We start from the raw sequence: 20,358 nt of genomic DNA, 5'->3' as shown, positions 1-20,358 counted from the left end.
AGGGGATGGGTGCTCCCGGCAGGGGATGGGTGCTGGGGTGCGGGCAGCCGTGTGGGTGGTACCGCTTTGTCAGAGCGGTCCCGAATGCCCGCGGACATCACAGGTCCCTCGGAGCTAGCGGTTTGGCTTAGGGAAGCCCTTGCCTTTGGAAACAAGCCCCAAGTCTCTCAAGTAAATTCATCCTACCGTGATGTGATGCCGCATGAGACTCCGCTGGCAGATGTAGGTCTGCCCAGCGGCGCAGCAACTACAAATACTTGCTGTAAATAGTGACATGTCGTGGTTAGCAGGATTCGAGGTGCAGGGAATGGAAATAAAACCTTGCGCCACTGTCACTGCCGGCGTTCACCTTTGCTTTCTGCTTTTGCCAGAACCCTGCACTTGAGACACCTCTTGCTTGCCAGCCCTGGCGCTCTCTTACCGTGTGTACATAGTGTAGAGTTGTAGCTATTGCTGAAAAGTAGCGTTGCTCAACTTTTGGCCCTCAAGGTACTAAACTGGCTTATTACAGGCAATAAAAATGTTTGCATATAGTTATGATATGATAATGTGGTCTTGAGTCCCTGATGTGCAAATATTAATCTGATATATTTTGAAGCCAGGTCTGTCCCTATGAAGATTTGTGAGTCCCTTCCTCCATGTGGCTGAATGGGGCAGCCCAGAAATTGGGAAGAGGGGGTGCATGGGAGGAGTGTCCTTAGCTCCAGCTCCAGAGGTTTCCTCTTTAGCCATAATATGGGAAAACAATTTTTTGTCAGCTTCACTAGATGCTGGATTTCTTGTCATCGAATACAGCAGGAGGACTCCCATTGTCTTTAACAGAACACAACCGAGACCTAAAAAAGATAGTAAAATACCTAACCAATAATAACATCACCCATGAAAATAAAAAATGGAATTCCTTTGTGGAAAACTAACCACAAAACTGCATCTGTATCCTAAAGATATTAATGTAAAAAAGAGCAGGAAGCTTTTTCTTTATAGATGTTAAAATAGCTTAAAAATGGAGTGATATCCACTGTTACAATTTCATTGTGAGTCCCATAGTGTTTGCCATTTTCTCTTGAGCAATCCCATCTCTAGTCAAATGCTCGTGAAAATTCTACTTTTGTGTTAAAAAAATCAGACAAAAAATCATTTAGTAATCTCCATGGTTGTATAGACGAGATTGTCAGTCTTATCAACAACTCCCTGTCAATTCTCAAAATCTCTCAAGGACCATGGGTATTTTCCTTATCAGCCTTTTGACTAGTCAATGTGTAAAGTGTTAGTGGTTAGTGTGGTTCTAGAGACCGATACTTTTGATCTATGAACCATGAATGGTCTTGCAGGCTGCTGTTTGAGAACTTTCACTTTAAACTCTGCAAATGTCCCAAGTGGATCCTGTAGACTTAGAAACCAGGAAACCAAACAAGTGTGTTTGTTTTTTCTAAATCATAAGATTTTTCAGACCAATTTAATGATCTTCCATACCCCATTTAATTAATTCATATATCAGTTAAATAATTATTCTTAAAACAAAGGCCATAAATACAAAATACAGGAAAATGAATCCTTTCAGCAGAATTCTTTCAACATAATGCCTAGTAAGCTCTTTGAAAAAAAATTCAGAAGGTGCTCAAAATAACAAAAACAGACAAAAATTTAATTACAGAGATAGGAACACGGAATGCATCTTAAATTATATAAAGCTCAGCTTCACAATAGGGGAGTTGAGAAGCTTCAGTTTCTGAAGTTTACAAATCAGATTGCAAAAGCTTAATATGAAAAAAAATGTGTGAGTATGCTGCACCATAAAGCAAGGTCTGGAGGACAGCATTCTAGTAAATGGCTTGCTGAAGACTGTATTTCCCAGGTGCAGTCTCACCACAGCGAGGATGTATTCCTTCTGCTGCGACACAGGAGCACAGGAGGATCAAATCTACAGGCAACATCAATGCCATTATTTCTTGGCCCCATAGCGCTAATAGGTTGACTTCTGTGGGACCAGAAATGAAAAATTAACTCCTGCAATATGTATAGCATCAATAAATCGCAAGAATTAATTCAGATAGTTTAAATGGCTTGAGTTAGCCATAGCATCAGTTGAGTTGATCATACTATTATGATCATCATTATATAAAGAAGCCTGTCCAGCAGGTCAAGGGAGGTGATTCTCCCCCTCTACTCTACTCTCGTGAGACCCCACCTGGAGTACTGCGTCCAGCTCTGGGGACTCCAACATAAGAAGGACAGGGACCTGTTGGAGCGAGTCCAGAGGAGGGCCACAAAAGTGGTCAGAGGGCTGGAGGACAGGCTGAGAGAGTTGGGGGTTGTTCAGCCTGGAGAAGAGAAGGCTCTGGGGAGACTTTACTACAGCCTTCCAATATAGAAGAAAGACAGGAAGAGACTTTTTATCAGGGCCTGTAGAGACAGGACAAGGGGTAATAGTCTTAAACTGAAAGAGGATAGATTTAGATTGGACATAAGGAATGCATTTTTTATGATGGGAGTGGTCAGACACTGGAAGAGGTTGCCCAGAGAAGCTGTGGATGCCCCATCCCTGGACGGGTTCAAGGCCAGGCTGGATGAGGCTTTGAGCAACCTGGGCTAGTGGAGGGTGTCCCTGCCCATGGCTGGGGGGGTGGACTAGATGATTTTTAAGGTCCCTTCCAACCCAAACCATTCTGTGATTCTATGTCTGTAACTCATGATACCCAATGTAACTGAGGTCTGGGAAGGAAGAACGTAAACAATAAGGTGCTAGACTGGGTGCTGTCATCTTAATAGCCTTGTTTCAGTGACTATGCAGAGCTGAAACAGAAACACTGAATGGAGAAGGAATGTCTATATGCTACAAGAAGAAATAAGGAGACAAAAAAAAAAAAAAAAAGTAGCAGCTGAGCAGAAAACCTAATTGGAGAAAATGAAATGGAGCAACCTCTTTTTGCTTCAACATCCAAAATCTGAGGGAATTTCAGAAAAATATTTTGGGGTCTCATCAGAAATCATAAAATGTGTTTGTTGAAAAGCCTGAAGAAAAAGTATTCCTGACCCCTGGAAAAAGAGCATGCAATGATGTGAAGTACCCTCAGATGGCAGGTTACTGTTAAAAATAGTTGATCAAGATGGGAAATGGGATGTAGTGGTGAATAAATAGATGGGATAAAACCCCAGATACAGGATGAAACCCCATCCTAAATGCATTGTATCAGCTGTTGACAGCTACCTCAAGGGTCTGTTCATTTTTCTTAGGCAGTGTTTAGCCAGCATGCCATGCCAGTAAAGTATTATTGAATCAAATTAAATTTAATTTCATACACATCCATACGTAAAAAACAAACACACAGATTTACCAGACATGCAGCTGTGCCTGATGTCTCCCCAGAAAGCAAATGCCAGGATACATGCAGAATAACCCCGATGAAAAGTTATGGTAGAAATTATTTGATTTGATGGGAAATTGCTGTGTCATTTCCTTTTAAATACTGTAGCACTCAAAATGTAGTACTGTAGTAGGCTATTTGCTCAGAACAGAACAGGTCATGCCTGTGTGGTCTTCTTAACATCTTGGTGATCCATGCTGATTTGGCGGTTTTAGACAAAGGATTTTGAATTCAGAGTTTTCCTAGTGAGGGAAAACTGGCCTTATATGTGGCTTGGGTAGCAGGTGTGATTCATCAATAAAGTAATAGGGTATTTCTCTTAGAGAAGACAGGGCTTAAATGATGTAGATAAAGTACGTATTCAGTCCGCATAGCTGACTCCATCTGGTAATGCAAGTGCTGCAAAGCCTTTTAGGTTATTTGGAGATAGTGGTTGCTGTAAAGTGAGGCAAACTAGTGGGTGCAATGTGTTTATAAAGAGAGAGATGTGATACGAGAATTCCTACTACACTGGCATCCTTGATTTTACTAACAGTTTCATGACACAGATGATCTCCTTCTGCAGTGTGTCTTGGGAAATGTAGTTCAGGAAGAATCAAGCCTGGTGTGAGGAAAAGGTGAAGGCTTGAGAAAAGGAAAATTGCATCTTCCTGTAGGCACAGCAGCGTCTCAGAAGATGCGGTTTAATGTTGAATTGATGCAGAAAGAAATAAAATATCGCATTTTCAAATTCAGTCCTTGTTAATGTTTTGTTCAGCAGAATAAAAATGCTGCCATTCATGTTGGCAGCAGGATGCAAATAGATGTTGACTCTCCTTGTAACATAGATTTGAAGCTTTAAACCCTAATCCATCTCCAACATGTATCTGAAACTGTGATCTCTGTATCAGCTTTGCTGAGGAACTAAAACTGATCATGGTGTGTCCCTAGTCCTTCGCAGGTAGAGCATAATTTTGGAGAGAATAGCATAATTTGTGAGCTTGAGCCATAGGTTATTAAAATAAATGTGAGTCTTCAATGGGATTTTTAATTATGTTATTATTCGTGAAGAAAGAACTTGCTGGACCTCTTGCAAGGGGAACTGTTTTTGGCAGGAGTGGAGCAGGAATTGGAAGCCATGCTGGAAACAAGGCAGGAATCTGGCAAAGCCTTGGGGAAGTGATCACCTGTTTCTCGCTGCCACTGAGAGCCCCTTGCTAACTCTTTCTCAGCAGACATGATCTAGTATGGCAGAGAAACTCTATTCCCCAAATGAGTCCCAGAGAGTGTTAGTATCGTATCTGCCTTCCAAGTGAACATAACTAAGGAACAGCAGCACAGCAGTCTGCAAACCTTTTGCAGCAGGCGGTTGGCATGGGCTCAGCCAAAGGTTCTGTATTTGCCTCTGCTGGTCTGTAAAATAGTCTCAGAGAGGCAGTGATGAAAGCTACCTCAGAAGAGTCATTTAAGACAAGACAGAAGAAAGTAAATCATGAGCAACAGAAGACAGTCCCTGTTCTGTCAGGGGATGGGCTAAGTGACCATTTGATTTTTCTTTCATAGGTAATGTCCCTGATTTTGTACAGTACTATTCATCTCCAGAGATCCCATAGCACATTGCAAGCTAAACTGTGAATTAAAACCGGCTCTAGGCTGGATGGCCGTATCCATCAGTCAAACTGCACACCGCATGTGAACGTAATGAGAGGAAGAGAATCATTACTGTCATTGTGATTACTGAAGACATCCGAGTGCTGTGTCCCATTATCTTACTACAGCCAGTATACACAGAGGAGCGAGAAAATGAGCAAGTCACTTAATATTGGGGGATTACAGGTTTGCTACAGTTTGCAACACACTGGTTTAAACTGAGATATCAGGAGACAGAGCACCAAATTCTGGTGAACCTGGTGGGTAATATAGTCATTATACTGTAGTTAATACATGATTGAATTCTAATGCTGTTTCAACTTTTCTTCCTGTTCTGGTAAACAGCTGAGAGATTTTAAACTTTTTTTATTTTTATATAAAGAGAGAAAGCACAACTAAGAATACATAAGCAAAGAAAAAAATGTTAATATAGTGCTTGGTTCATGTTTTGAGCACAGAATTGTACTAATAATACTGAAGATACATATAGTTTGCATATTAACTGTTGCAGATTTGAAAGAATAATCGTGAACTTTAATTATACAGAGCAGACAATTTCATCTGCATCTTTTCTTTCATCAAATGTGCTTTACATATACTAACATTAGCATGTGAAGCAATACGCTATAGTAGTAAATTCGTGGGCATGCCTAAATTAAGGCAGAGACTTGCAAACATCTGATTAATGGGGAGTCTAACTTGCAAATACTCTGATTTCCTATCTTCTGTCATGCATTAGATGTTGGGTGAATTTGGTTACCTACTTATTCAAAACATCTGTTTTTGTTATACTGAGGAAACAATTTTTCCCTTTGTTATTTGACTGGGCTTTAAAAATTCAATTGAAAAAAAGAAAATGGATGTTGGACAGCATCACTAGTGATTAGACCTGGGGTGTACCTCTTATCTTTACTAAAAAATGAAGGAGCTGATATTTATAAAAATTAAGAAGCGGAATTTACCCAATAAAGCAGCATTTGCAATGTAAATGTTCTGATTTGTAATTACCAATGTTCTGAACTGTTTGCTGTTTAGAGCATGCTCCAGGTTTGATGCAGGGAATGTTCTGAGTAAAACTCCTGTAACTGGAGATGTAACTCCCTTCTGCTAGGAATTTATGGTCCAGACGTCTATGTCCATTTTAGCTTCAAAGCAACATAATAAAGGAAAATACTTCCATTCATGTGCAATGTTAGATAAGACTACAAAACATTTAAAAGAAAATTAATGCAGAGGCGTATCTTTTGAGTATGGGCTTTCAAGGAAGGAGATCACTATGGAGTAAAGGTCTGAATGGAGGACACAACAAGCATGAACCCACTGAGTTTCAATGCCAGTGGCAGAACAGACACAGATTTTTATTCCCAGCCCTCGGAGGAGCGGTGGTGTCTGAGCGTGCTTGAGAGAACAGGCACACAGTCCCTGTGGAAATTGCTAACCATAAGTCTGTTTAAGCCCTGAAAAAAGTGTTTGGACTGCTCAAGGAACAGCAGATAGACTGAGAGAGGAGCAAGGGGGAGAAAAATAAGAAGTAGCGGGGAAAATACATTTTATCTTACTGCTTCTGTAAGAAGAACCAGTATCACTCCCACAAACATTTGAGCAGAGTATTCTCACTCCTTTCAGAAGGACACCAAGTAAGGCAAGAAAGACTTACGTTCTTACAGTGCTTACTGAAAGAAAGGTTGATAGAGTTTTTTTTAGAGAAAAACTGAGTCTACTGGGTCTTCAGAGAAGTTCAGGAGACTGTTTTAGATGGTTGTATTCTCTTAGTGCATAACCCTATAGGCCAAATAGAGTTTTGTGGGCTTTCGTGAAGGTTCATCATGTGTAACATGAGCAAGTGTTTTCTATCATGTGAACAGCTTCAGTATAGTATTTGATACAGAATTATTTTCCTTTTAAAGGACATTACCAAGAGGGTTCATAAAGGTTCTTTTTTTTTCAATCACCACCACCACTTTTCTCTTAGATTCTTTTTAGATATATATTTCATTTACATCACTGTAGCAAAAATTAATTGGCAAGATGAAACTGTAAATCAGTCTTAAAGATTTCTCCTAAGCAAAGTCTGGCTAGAACTGACTTCAGTGTACAGCAGCAAGATGTTTGTGCGGAATGGTGATATGACCTCTCCATCTGCAGATGCCAGCCTCCTGACTATCACGCTGGTCAGGACTGAACATATGGTTGTGCAGTGTTTTTCAAAACTTGGTTCTGCTGGCAAAGATTGGCCTCTTCATGCTGTGGACTTTGATTACGGTTGGTGAAGGGAGGAAGAAGAAAATGAGAAAAAATTGGTGTAAATGATCCAACTATCTGCAACAGTGCTTCCTCACAGAAATACGGGTTTTTGCATCTGGCACTGGTTCTTGCCTAGGTTACCCAGGAGAGAAAAGTGCTGTTGTAGGAGTGAAAAAAAAATAGAATCGGGGAAATGTAATTTAATTAAAGAAAAAAACAACAAATAAGTTGTTAAAGAGCACAACATAAGTCTGCTGAGGTAATTTCATTTTGTAAAACCTGATCTGTGCACACACACACAAATATTAACAAAACTAAGTAAGAGCAATATTCTTTATTTACCAGCTCATTTAGTTTGATGATAATTTTGAGTGCACGAGCCTTCCCTCGTATCTGAGATAGGATCAAAAAACTTTGGTTTTTTAATGTATTTTTGGAAGGATAACTTTTGCACCCCTCATAATGAATTTTCCTGAAGAACATGGTTAGATATTTGGTTCATGTCATTTACTGACTACACCAAAAGCTTATTGCCAATATCTGACGTGACATTTGCTGCTTCTGTTTCAGATTTAGTGGAGAGATTGTGTATCCAATATTTTTCCTGATTTTTCTAGGTACTCTGTTGCTTCATCTGAGAACAGACCCTAATTCTCTGTGCAGTTCCTACCTTGCTTATGTTCATAGATCATCAGGGCTGTAACACCACTGCTGCTGAAACCGCCTGCGGGCAGAAGTCAGTGTGCCAAGCACAGACCCCTGCATTCAATTTGGTACCAGTCTGAGTCCCCAGTGGCCAGTATCCCTGGTCAGTAACATTACCTGTGCAGTTACAGCAAGCCCCTTCCTAATCCCTGCCCGTTTGTCCTTGCACAAGTCTAGAAGGACCTCTGTTAGAGGCTGTTAGTTTATACTCCAGGAATATTTAGTATTGGAAGTACCTCTTAGCTCTGTGCGATGAACAGCTTTCTCCTAGGGTGGGCAGTATATCTGTAGTGTGGTCAGAGAAGCAGGCTGTGGGCAGAGCACAGGGTGCCCTGGAGACTCCTGTCCCCTTTGGGCGCCGGACTTGGGGACAGGTGTCATTATTCTGCGCTTTGCCTCGCTAGCGAGGCTGTTGAACTGGCGCCTGGGTTATTTCAGCAGCAAGGTTTTGTATGGGTGATGCAAAGCCACTAATGTTTTCTCATTTGTCCCTATGATAAGCTGCCTGTACAGCACCAGTGCATCTTAAAATCTCATCCCCATTGTCTTTACTGATGTTGCTAATGAGGTTACCAATTAATGGCACCTAATGGCCTGTTGTAGCAGTGGTTTTGGTGATGGAGACAGCTGTCCTCTGGGAGCTGTGCTGAGACCCTGAACTTGGTTTGTATAAGCAAGTGAACAGCTGTCGCAGAAACACTGATGGGAGAGATTAGGTTACACACTTCATCTCCCTGCTACCCCAGGGCTCTGCCTTGCAATATGCAGCAGGTAGAAGGTGGAAGCAACTTGACAAGACAAAAACCCTTGCTGGAGTTGGACCCAGAGGTCTAGACACAAAACCACTGTATTCCATTAACAGTCGTCTGATCTGTCCTGTTCCCCTAACATTTTGAAGTGTTTTACCAATTAACTAGGATTTTTAAGCCATTTATTTTTTTTTCTAGAAGCTTTGTCAGTGAGCTGTGTTGATCTGTGGTGTGGTATCTTCCTGGCACCTGGCCTGCAGTATGTAACTTTTGTCACTTGTATATCACATTATTTATTTAAAAAGTTCCCTCTGTGTATTTGGAATAGAATTTGAAAATATACATTTAATTTCACAGGCAGCACTTTGGGGTAATGAGTTCTCATTTAAGCTTCACTTTAGTGTTAGGTTACTTTGGGCATACAGTAGTTGCATTTCATCAGTCTGAAAAAAGGTGGCATTATAGATCTACATTGCATTCCCCTAGTGCGTAAAGTATAGCACACTTGAAAATAAAATTGTTCATTTTTGGAACATGACAGGAGTGTTAGGAGTTAACAATTAGTTAGTAGCTTGCCCATTGTTGAACCGATGACAATACCAGATATTATAATTTAGGAAAAAAACCCCAAACCATACCATACAAGTCCACTCTAGGATTCACACCCATTCATTTTAAAATCCCCTACAATAAAAAATATTTGAAGAGAATTTGTTATTTTATACTGATAACCTTATTTTGGAAAAGCAAATCTTTTCATACTCACCAAAGTACTAAATAGATATAAAGAACAGTCTATTTTGAGATGAAAGTAAGACTAAATTTTGTATGCATTGTCATGCTAGTAACTTTTAGAAGCAAAGTGTCATGGAAATTAATGTCCAGTGTGCTGAGCTGTCAGAGTGGGGAGCTAAAGTCCCTTCCCTTCAAAATACTCCCCAGGAGGAGCTGACCCTTCCAGATTACCTGTGGGACTGAAAAGGCAGGTCCCCTGTGAAGCACTTAGCTTGACAGTGCAATCTTCTCTGGAAAAGTCGGAGTAACTATTTACAGCTTGGCAGAAAGACATGAAAAAGTGATTAAAGGGAATGTATTTCAGTATTTATACACTTAGTGGTCACTTGTGCATTGTGGAGTTGTTATCCTTCTATTTTTTGGCTTAGCCTGATGGTGTATTTACAATTTTTTGAACAACTGAAGAACTCTGTACTCAGATTATCATCAGCCTCAGAATTGCTTCTTTGAACTTTTTTTGGTGTCTCTTAGTTAGGAAAAAACTTACTTTATAGCTGTCCTAATACTTACCTCTATGTTCAGTTTTACTTTAAGTAAAAGAATAACATGTTAGTTTTATGGGAGGGATTTTCACACATTTTCATCCTGTCTCATGGCAGAACTGAAGTCTTGGCAGTTTTTTAAGCTTAAAAACTGCAATTTCTTAGAATTCATACAATTATGGAAAATTCTGATGGATTAATCTCATACCTAGATGAATCCTCTAATGAGTCATCGAGAGGGAATAAACACATTAAAACTTTGATCATGAATGTGAGTTCAAACAAAAACTTCAGTTAAATTTGGCTATGTTACACTCCTCCTCTGTTCAGTTATCCTTAGTGTTGTAGCTGGGTTTATTACCTCCCAGTTGCTTACCAAACAGTGAGTTTGGAGTGGGCAAGTGAAGTGTGCTGGATATTTCCAGAACTGTAGTGAATATTTAAAAAAAATAGACTACAAAGTTAAAAGTTAATTATTTTTAAGAGAGAACTAACCCATTAGAAAGAGACAGCATCCTTCAGGAAACAGGAAATAATACAATCTGGTTATCAAAAAAGAAAGAAATAATTATAGTGTTTATGTTTTAAAAGATAGATTTTTGAACAAGCAATTCAGAAATGGCCTAAGATCAGAAATTATTTTCTAGATGATTTTTCAAAATGAAAAAGTCATTGGTAAATTACGGTTAAGTTCAAATTAATCAGAAAAAAATTGCAATTTGCTGAATTTTTTATTTTTATTTTTTTTTTTTTTGGTGTTAGAAACTGATCAAAATTATTCACATTTCAAGTGCAAACTGCCATCTCCCCACAGGTGTTATACATGCTCTTCCTCTCTCTCTGTCCAGTTCTAGCTTTGGTTTAATTGGAACTGTCCCATACTTTTCCCTGAATATGATGCATTTAATGCCTAAGTTAATTGTTCTATATTAAATATACTATCTCGACATACTTTTGTAGACAATACAGTATTAATTTGCTTCCTCTGACAAAAAAAAAAAAACACAACAAAGAAAAGCAAAAAAAGCCAGCTGTGATAATGGTGTGCATCTAATGATGGAAGAAGCATCAGCTGTTGCTTTAACAGGCTGAGTAGGTGAGACTTCGCTGGAGAGGGAGACAGGTAGAGGGAGTAACATGGTGAAGAGGGTCTCTGTGTCAGAACAGGTGTTTGTTCAACCTCCTCCTGCTCTCCTCAGGGCTGTGTGTGTCCCTGAGCTAGACATTTAAGTATCTTCCTTGTCACTTTGGGTAGTGTTCACCACTATGTGCACGTGTGAAAAATCCCATCTCATTGTCTTACTACGGAAGCTATGTTGGCATCTGCACTGGCATTTTGGTTTGGAAAAGGAGTGTGCCTTTGAAACGAAGCTCCTGACATCAGTCATCAGGTGTTAGTGCACTGAGGGAAAACAGGATTCAGACCTCAGTCAAGAAATAACTCTTAACTATGAGGAATAAACTGCAGCCAGGGCTCTGCCTGTCCTCACTGGGGTCTTCTCTGTCATTTCTTCAGGGCTCTGAGTGCGTTTGATCTTGAGGCAGCTTTTTGAAATTGCCTCTTGCTTCTCATATCCATGTTTATTTTCAGTAGGAAACTCAAGAGTCGGTAGGTCTGTTCCATGTTTCATTTCAAAGCTCTTCTCCTGCACTAGCACTGATGATGATAGGTCTGCCTGTCCATCCACACTTCTGAAGAAAGATGAAAAAGAGGAGTTTCTGCCCTTCTCCAATATGGAAAGAGCTTTAAGTATTTATCTCGGAGACCACCGGCCAGGTTATGCTGTCTACCTCAAAGGGGCCTCTGAAGATAGTTCTGAAGGTACCTTGATTATCGTGAAATTATCTTCAGGCCCATGCTACTGCACTTCATGGAAAGAAAGGTGACAGACTTTCCCTTTGCAGTTTGGCAACTTGGGTTTCACAACCCATTATGTCTAATTGCTAGAGCTTAATTGAGTAGAGCTATTGATTCACACCAGATGATGAGCTCACCTGAAGTGACTCAGCAGAATAGTCCTTTTGGATGTGATCTTTTAGACTCATGTGGTGCTCAGCATTCACCCCTCACTGTCTGTGGACAGAGATTTTGCTTTAGTGCTTTCCCACCATCTGGACTGCTCCGAGAGGTAAAGGAGAAAAGGACTTCTACTCAGTGTTGATTTGGTCTCTCTTACCGTTTATTTGGTCTCTTGAACTCCTCCATCAAAACAGTCAGAGGACTTCTTCTCACCTCCAGCTTTCATAAAATCCCAGAGTTTGTGTCTGTTTTTCAGTTGTTGTCTCTCATCTCAAACGGCACATTAATTTGCCATTTTAATTAATTTTATTATCTTTTTTTTCATTATCTATTTCCACAATTAGTTTGACTTGTTACTGCCACATCCCACCTTATTGGTTTAGTCTTTGTAGGGTTTATTGCTCTAAGGGTTCCAGAGAGAGGACTTGTCAGCTGGAAATGCTTCTGGTGTGCATAATGTCCTTTAATATAACTCTGATTTTTCATGTCTCCATCTGCTGGTAAAATATGAGATTTGCTGTTCAAACATGAGTATAATGAATAACAGAAACTATAAATTTCAGATAATAAATACCCCTTTTGCTGTTATAGACAGTTTTCATTAAGAACTGGATAGAAATGATCAATTTATTTACTTTTAGGCTGCTTAGTAATAGCTAGCAAATAATAACAACTTTTGATCTGTTGTAGATTTATATTGTGCTGACAGGAATGAGTTAGATATTCAAATGGATGTACTGTTAACCTGGGGATTCAGATCAGTGTGCTAATGAAACTAGATTTGTTTGTATGGGAGTGAGAGATATCCTTAAATTGTCATCACTCTCTTAAAATATTAATATTTTTACAGTTACTGAGCAAGCAGATGAAGGAAAGAACACATAATGGGATTTTCAGTCTGATCATTTATTTTACATTATTTCTGCAGACAAGTGTATAAGGCTTATGTTATACGTAAACTACCACTGATTCCTCCTAACAGTTACAATACAAAATTTTCCAGTGTTGAATCCAAAGGGAGTAAAATACCTACATACAATCATGGCAGGAGCTCATTACATATACACACTAACAAGGCGGGGATTTATGTGCAAAACTTTTAGTGAGGATAGAGTTCATTCAGAGCACAATGTTTTAGTCAGCAAAAGCCTTTGCTTCCCATTTGGGGGAAACGCATCTTCAAGACTGCAAAGGGTGATGCTAGTCAGCAGAGGTGTGCTGACACAACTGTGCTTTAGCTCTGCTGTCATCTGAACTCATTGTATCAGAAAAATGTTACGCATCGTATTTCTGCATTCAAAGCAGTCTTGCATTTGTATGTGATTTATGTTGTGTAATGAAATATTTAGGTTGATTGTGATTTCCATCTACTGCTAATGTTTTGTAGATGCTTCTGGCTTTGATGGTTTTATAACAGAGTTTTTTATAGACTGAACATTTTCTATAAAACCACCACCCAAGCCTTTACTTTTATTTTCCATTTCAGTCTATCATGTGTTTATAGGAATATTTTTCAAACACTGTAAAAAGCTGATAGTTATGTTCATTCATGGATCAAGAGGGTGTTTTATGAGACCTATTTCCCCCAAGAAGCTTCAACATGAGATGGTGCAGGTATTCTCAAGCAAGAAATTGCAAACACTTTTGTTTCAGTGGCTTTGATTTTAAAGGCTTGTATTAATTTTTTTTTTTCTCCTCTGCAAAGTAACTATGAAAATTAGAGCCTTTCATTTAATAGATATTTTTGCTGTCTTGACTAGGAGTTTTGTCAGTTCACTTCACTGGCATTTTTTTTCCCCTTCTTTACTCCCACGAGCCCTGTAGGTTCCACCTCAACAAGAGAGACTGACTCCTCAAGCATCCTTGTTCAAAGGGATCCTTAGCACTTCCCGAGAGGTACAGAACTCTCTGTAAAAAGTCACTTGTGTCCAGAAATGTGTTCTTCATGTAGATACCTAAAAACAGACAAACAAACAACTTTAATCTCAGAGCGCAAATGGAATTTGTAGGGCTGAAAGTGAAAAGAAGGATCAATTTGTTTGTATCCTAAGAACACAGGGAGACCACTGAATAAACATAAACCCGAGAGTAAACAGGAAACACTGATTTCTCATCGGTAGAGATTGAAACCATTCCAGCAGCTATAAGGATGAATTGTATCATGGCAGTGCCTGTCACACTGTTGGCTAGAGACGAATCTGAGACAACTGGTTTAGGACAGGGGCATACCTCTGTGACGGCTGGAACAAGTGGGATGAAGCTCAGCCTAAAAGATTTAAGAGTGTAAGTCCAATTTTTGAAGTGAAACATTCAGTGAGGCTTCCATTTCTAAGTCATTTTTGAAAGTAGGGCTTGGACGCTTGCCATGACGAATGAAAGTCCTAAAAATACCTCAGTGATTTATAAATATCCTCTGTGCTATTCCCGAATTGTTAGTACCCAAATAACTTTGAAAGTGTCATTTAGCTTCTCAGTCATAGAGTTATCAAGAAGGAATTAAATTAATATCTAGTCTGTCCGAGACAGGATTTACTCAAACTATCCCTGACAGATATTTGTCTAACCTGGTCTCAAAATCCTCCTGTGACAGACATCCCACAGCCTCCCCAGGCAAACTATTACTGTACTTGACTATCCACATGAATAGTAAGTTTTTCCTAGAGTCTAATGTAAATCTCCCGTGCTGTGGTTTAAGCCTATTACTTTCCCTGTCCCTGGTGGACATTTCATAGCCTTTCAGACATCTGAATAGCATTATCATCTATTCCCTCATTTGTCTCTTTTTAGCCTTAGTTGAGGCTAAAAAAAATGTCCCCTTAGGCACTGTGAAATTTTTTACCTAAAGCCAGCTTATAAAGTAGAGCTGCTTTGTTAATGCCTTTATCAAACAGCAAGTTTAAGATAAAAGTGTAGTGTAATGGCATATGGCAGGAAAGCCTGATACAACTGTGTCCACTTCAGAGACTTCACAGTTTAAAGGAAGATTTGAGGCTGTAGCATTTGCCCAGCTTTTTACTTATTGGGATGTCAGTAGTGGGCTATCAAAAGTGTCAGTAAGCAGCTACCTTAGTCAAGTTACTCATCTGGTGTATTGCTTCTGCAGCTAAAGCTTACATCTCTGCAAAGCATTGCATGTTGCCAGGGGGACTGAACAGCTTACTCACAGCAGCTCAGCACCTCCTGCAGCGCTGCGGGCTTTCTGAAGCAAGCTCTACCTTACTGCTTGACAGCACCAAGGAGAATGAAGCCTGACCTAGTCATGTCCAGGCTCCACCAGATGAAGTTATGATGAAGTATAGTTGTTAAATAATAGCATTGTCTTTTCCCAAAGCAGATTCCACTCTGTGTAAATTGTTTTTTCCTACGCTTTTTGACTGACAAGATTTGGAGAGTTTGAATTAATTTCTGGCACTCGAATTAGGAGGCATGACATAGAGTTTGTAATTTTAGAAGGAGTAGCGATGCTTGCAGTTTTATTCAGCTGGATGGAGAAATGCAGCTTCAAGAGCACACCCACATCATGCCTACCTACCTTTGGGTATCAGTCAGTGTCTGGTGAGGGAGGTAGGAGGACCATCAAAAAAGAGCTCTGCACAGTAGAGCCACCAAAAGCAGCAAAATGAGTTTTGCTTTTGAGTTTCTTCTTTGAATGTCTTCCTAATGTTTGCAAGTGTTAGCTCTGCTGAGATGGTATCTCCGGTTTTAAATTAATATTGTTGTAATGCATTTCTTTTTAATTAAAAAAGAGAGGTCCCCCATAGGAAATTTCCTAAAACAAAACTCATTAGTAATAAACAGATTAAATCTTTATCAGTTAATCAACACTATAAACTTCTGAGTGTTCGGAGAGCGGTGTGAGGTAACACTGTCGTCATAATGAGAGTGTTTGAAATCATTAGGGATCCCGCTGTGCTGTTTGGACAGTGAGAAAATAATGATTGAAGATGGGCTCCCCTATAGAGCTCATGTGTGAATTCCCCCAAAGATTAAAGCTGCAAAGATCTGGATTTGATGTTGGTCCCATCTCTAAAGCATTTTGTTTTTAATAGTGTGCAATAGTGGTGGGCAATACCAAGCAAATTCTTAATGATGCTGATACCAGAACCTGTCACAATGCCACAAAGTTTTTGAGCTGATGGTTAGTGAATTTTAGGGACTGTTCATGGGATGAGAGCCTCGTTGCCTTCTCAGAGCACCTCCTCCCACCTGATCTCTCTGAGACTTTAACCTGTGGAGGAGAGTGCACTGCAAATTCCTTATCTTCCTGAATCCTGGACACAGTCACTTCCATCAGGACTATGGCAGTCCTCTCATCATGCATGTGCAGGAGTTCTGCTCTGGTCCAGCTGTCTCCTGGGGGTAAAAAGCACAACCTGCTGTGCAGAGGGAAGGGACCACGTAGCTTTGGGCAGGGACCTCGCTGAAGAAAGTTGGGTGTACTGGAGCAGGACAGGACAAAACTTGTCTGGCTGGTGGTGTATCAACACCTCCTAACCCAATATAATTTGGAGTCATGCACATTTAGAAAATTATGCTATAAAGGCTCTGACATTTTCTCCATCACTGCTGGGAATGTGTCAGAGCTCCTCTGTGTCACCCTGGGGGGTTCTTTGGAGCTGTTGGGATTATTTGGGTTCTTTCCATGAACACTGTGAAAAAAAAAAAAAGTAAGTGGGCTGGAATAAAAATAGGGGCAGTGAGAAAAATAACTCATGCTTGTCCACATCCAGCAAAATTACTGGAATGGGTTAGCAAGAAGTTATGAGCAGAGGGATGGCAACTGGAAGTCATACATCATTATTGCCTTTTCATTTCTCATCTTTCATCTTTATTTGGTCACTGCAGCAATAATTGAACGTGTTTTGTCACGAAAGGGTCAATGTAAATAAGTTTTGTTGTGGCATGAATTACAGCAGCAGTAGTGGTATTATCAAATGTGCTAAGTTTGGAGCATCCTTATTGCTTAAAATACACATTGAAGGTTAGGTGACACTGCTGCCTCCAGAGGTCTGAATTCAAATAACTGTGTTGGAGTACAAGTAAATTGGCCATTCTTGTTTTATTCTTCATATACTTCTGTTGTATTGCCAAACATGGCCTGCTTGATAGATACCTGCTCTGGAAAAACTGCCCCTTCATTAGACTTGAATCCATAGACAGCTGTGAAACAAAAAAACCAAACCCTCATATGGATGGTTCTGTATAAAAGGCGGTCGCTGAACTGCACTGATTAATTTCAGAGACATTGGGGACTCTTTCTGTTTAGAAGTCTTTAGCTACCACGGCACTATCATTTTTGAAAATCAGATGGTAGGTGTCCTCACTTCTCTGTCACTTGTTCCAACCAGACATCTGTGTGCAAAAATCACAAATTTTAAAAACATCCCTTTCTTTTCCTCATATTGTGATGTGTCTTCATGTAGTAAATTTTCAAGCAGGTTTCACAGGGGTAAATTGTTTGCAACGACTTCCTTTGGATTCATAATTAGAGTCAGGTCTGTCACCTGTGAATTAAACCCTTTTATTAAATACCTTTATGAAATGCTAGGTACAGATTTACTGGGAGGGGAATGAGCGGATAAAAGAGCTGTTGCATTCTTACTAACAGCCACACAATGCATTTCTGTGCCATGTCTTTGGGACTGCTTCTGCCTTTGAATCTTCTTTGTGCATTTGGAGAAAGAAGCACAGATACTTTTTGTTTTGTTTTTTAAATACTGGAGTGAAAGATCACTTTCTATCAAGAGACCAAATGCCCTGGCTTGTCAAAATGGACTGCTTACAAGGGTCCATATGGTCCTTCTGATCACACAGCTTTCCTGCAATACCATGTCTGTCATTCACGGGGTGGGTGACCTTCAGATCTCAGTAGAAGGGTCTTTAACTCCCTGCTAAAAAAGGAGAATGTGTTCCATTATTATCATAATTTATCTATTCATCCCATCGTCCTTACTTCTTCTTTTCTCTTTTTTTTTTTTTTTTCTTTTCAGGATGGAGTAGGTGTAGATGAGAAGCTGTCTTTACGGCGGGTAGCCGTCGTAGAAGATTTCTTTGACATTATCTATTCCATGCATGTTGAAACTGGGCCTAATGGAGAACAAATCAGAAAACATGCTGGACAAAAGAGAACGTATAAAGCAGTAAGTAAAAGAACTAACTAAAAGTGAACATTGGTCTCTAAAAATGTGAATATTTGGACTTAGTCACATGGCATGCGATTTGTGTTTTTTCCAGATGGATTCGTACTGCAACCCTCACCCTCAAATTTATTTCAGAGTTCTTTCAACAATGCTTGAAAACATACAGTTTAGAAATCCCATTTTCTGTGTAATAAGGGCCAGATCCGTTGACTTCAACAGAGATTTTCTCATTGGTACAAGCAGAGAGTTTGTTCTTTCCATAATGGTTTGACAAGTTCTCTAAAACTCTGTATTAATAAATTGTTACTAAATGGATGAAGTCTTAAAGAAGACTTAGAAGGTATTGCAGCAACATTGCTAAATGAGGTGCTGTACTTCAGCAAATGCAGTTGCCTTATAGTTTATTGCAACAGACTAAGTATACTTAGTGGTTTAATGGTATGAGAACTTGTAAATATCCTAAATTGAAAAGGCTGGAAAGCTGCTAGGTACAATGAGAGAAGTATTGAGAGGGCAGTTCTCACACCTGCATAAACCGGCTGAGTAGAGAGAAATTATTATTTCTAAGATTTTTAATTGCATGTTGTTGCTTGACCTAATCAGTTCAGCCACTGCCTTAGAACAGCTATAAATAGCTTTTGTGCTTAGTGGCACAAACATAACAATTTATTTTCTTACAGCGAACAAATGAAATGTTAACTGCACTTTCCCCAGGTGCTTAATATGTATGTGCTTGCTGGGATTTGGATGGCCAAACTTCCATGCACAGGGCTGTGATAGTGCCAGGCACGCGTAGTGGTTGGTCCTGACCCACCTGCCCAGCTGTTTCCAGCTGCTGAAGCACTGGGAGTTCCCCAGTGTGGCAGGGCATCCCAGCCAGCGCCCATTCCACAGCCCTGGCCAGGGTGTTGGGCGTCTGTGGAGCCCTTCCCCATGGCCACAGGGGGATGAGGCCAGCGGGGGGCTGTGCACAGGGCCCTGAGGTGGCCTCTCACCCTAAACACTGTGTTCTTCACCTTAAAAACAACCTACGGTCACGTCAGCTGTTTTTTATCAGGGGTCACCAAAATGTGGGGGACCTCCAGGTTTCTGATACCCACATCTTCCATTTTAGCTCTAAGAAATAGCTACTTTTCCATTACTGTTTTTTTTCAGGTATATAACAATCTTTGCTATGTATCTATGAATCCTTTCACAGATCTTTTATTTATAGGCTATTTCAGACAGTTTGTTGTGGGATAAGCTCTTGGCAGAATTTCTTATAATTTGTTCCCAGCGGTATTGACCTTAAGATACATATATGAAGGAAGACATCAGTCATCTGGGTGTGCTTTTATAAGGCTTGGACTGTTATTTCAGGGTGAACAAACACAAACTGTCTAAATTAATTTTCATCTGCCACCTCAGCCATTTTGATACTTGGTCTTCTCTTTCAGAAAACATTAGAAAAGTAATATTTTCGTTGACTTTTCTCTTTCTGTTTGGGTTTACTTCATTAAGCTGTTCAAAGATATAGGTCACAAACTTTGTAGGAAAATATACAAGTGTAAGGAATGCTACCAACTATAAATACAGTACTTCAAGTCATCATCCTACAAATATATGCCAAATATAATATTTACTACCATAAGAATCCCATTATTCCAGGTCAGATAAGAAATTTGTTTATTTTGAACAGCATGAAAGTCAACCATGTATCTTCTGTGAGCAGAACTATTTGTGCAGGTTCAATAGCCTACACAGTAGTTTCATTTCATGTCAACTTTTTTGAAATTGAGACCTGAGCTTATTATGTCGTTATGAGCATAGAGTAAGGATGCCCAAATGGAAATTAGTGTCATTAGCAGAGTCTGCAACATCAGTGCATTCATTTGATTGCGTGTTAGTTTATTAAGGGCATTGAGTTATATTTCCCAAGGACAGGATTTACATATATAATTTTTAAAGACTTCCATAGATTAATAAAAGGAAAAAAGATTCCAGAACAAACTAATGCCAACTCTTGCTCTCTATCCTGACATGAGAATTTGGTTAAGTAAACAGGCTCCAAACTCCACCAGACTATGTGGGAAAATGCATGCTCCTTTACTGGACCTGTCCATGAAAATACCTTCACTAAAAATGATGAGCTGTAGTATCGGTCTGTTCCAGCAAGCCAGGCAGTATCTATCTATCTCCTCTGTGGCACTGCAGGAGGAAAGAGGTAGTATCTCAGCTGACTGTCTCACA

The 20,358-nt window shown here is 39.8% G+C and overlaps 1 protein-coding gene across 1 annotated transcript in view; it reads left to right on the top strand.

Annotated features, from left to right (window-relative positions):
- Positions 1-84: 84 nt before the first annotated feature.
- LOC104469200 (nucleolar protein 4-like) overlaps positions 85-20,358 on the top strand; it is a gene marked incomplete at its 3' end in the record, with an annotated part of 92,870 nt that continues 72,596 nt past the window's right edge. The window contains exons 1-2 of the mRNA XM_010083624.1: positions 85-222; positions 17,980-18,129. Coding sequence (XP_010081926.1) covers positions 85-222; positions 17,980-18,129 — 288 coding nt within the window. The remainder of the gene's footprint in view (positions 223-17,979; positions 18,130-20,358) is intronic.

Source organism: Pterocles gutturalis, unplaced genomic scaffold (assembly GCF_000699245.1).
Source record: "Pterocles gutturalis isolate BGI_N339 unplaced genomic scaffold, ASM69924v1 scaffold425, whole genome shotgun sequence".
In the NCBI taxonomy this organism is placed as follows: Eukaryota; Metazoa; Chordata; class Aves; order Pterocliformes; family Pteroclidae; genus Pterocles; species Pterocles gutturalis.
This window is presented reverse-complemented; position numbering and strand designations above follow the sequence as displayed.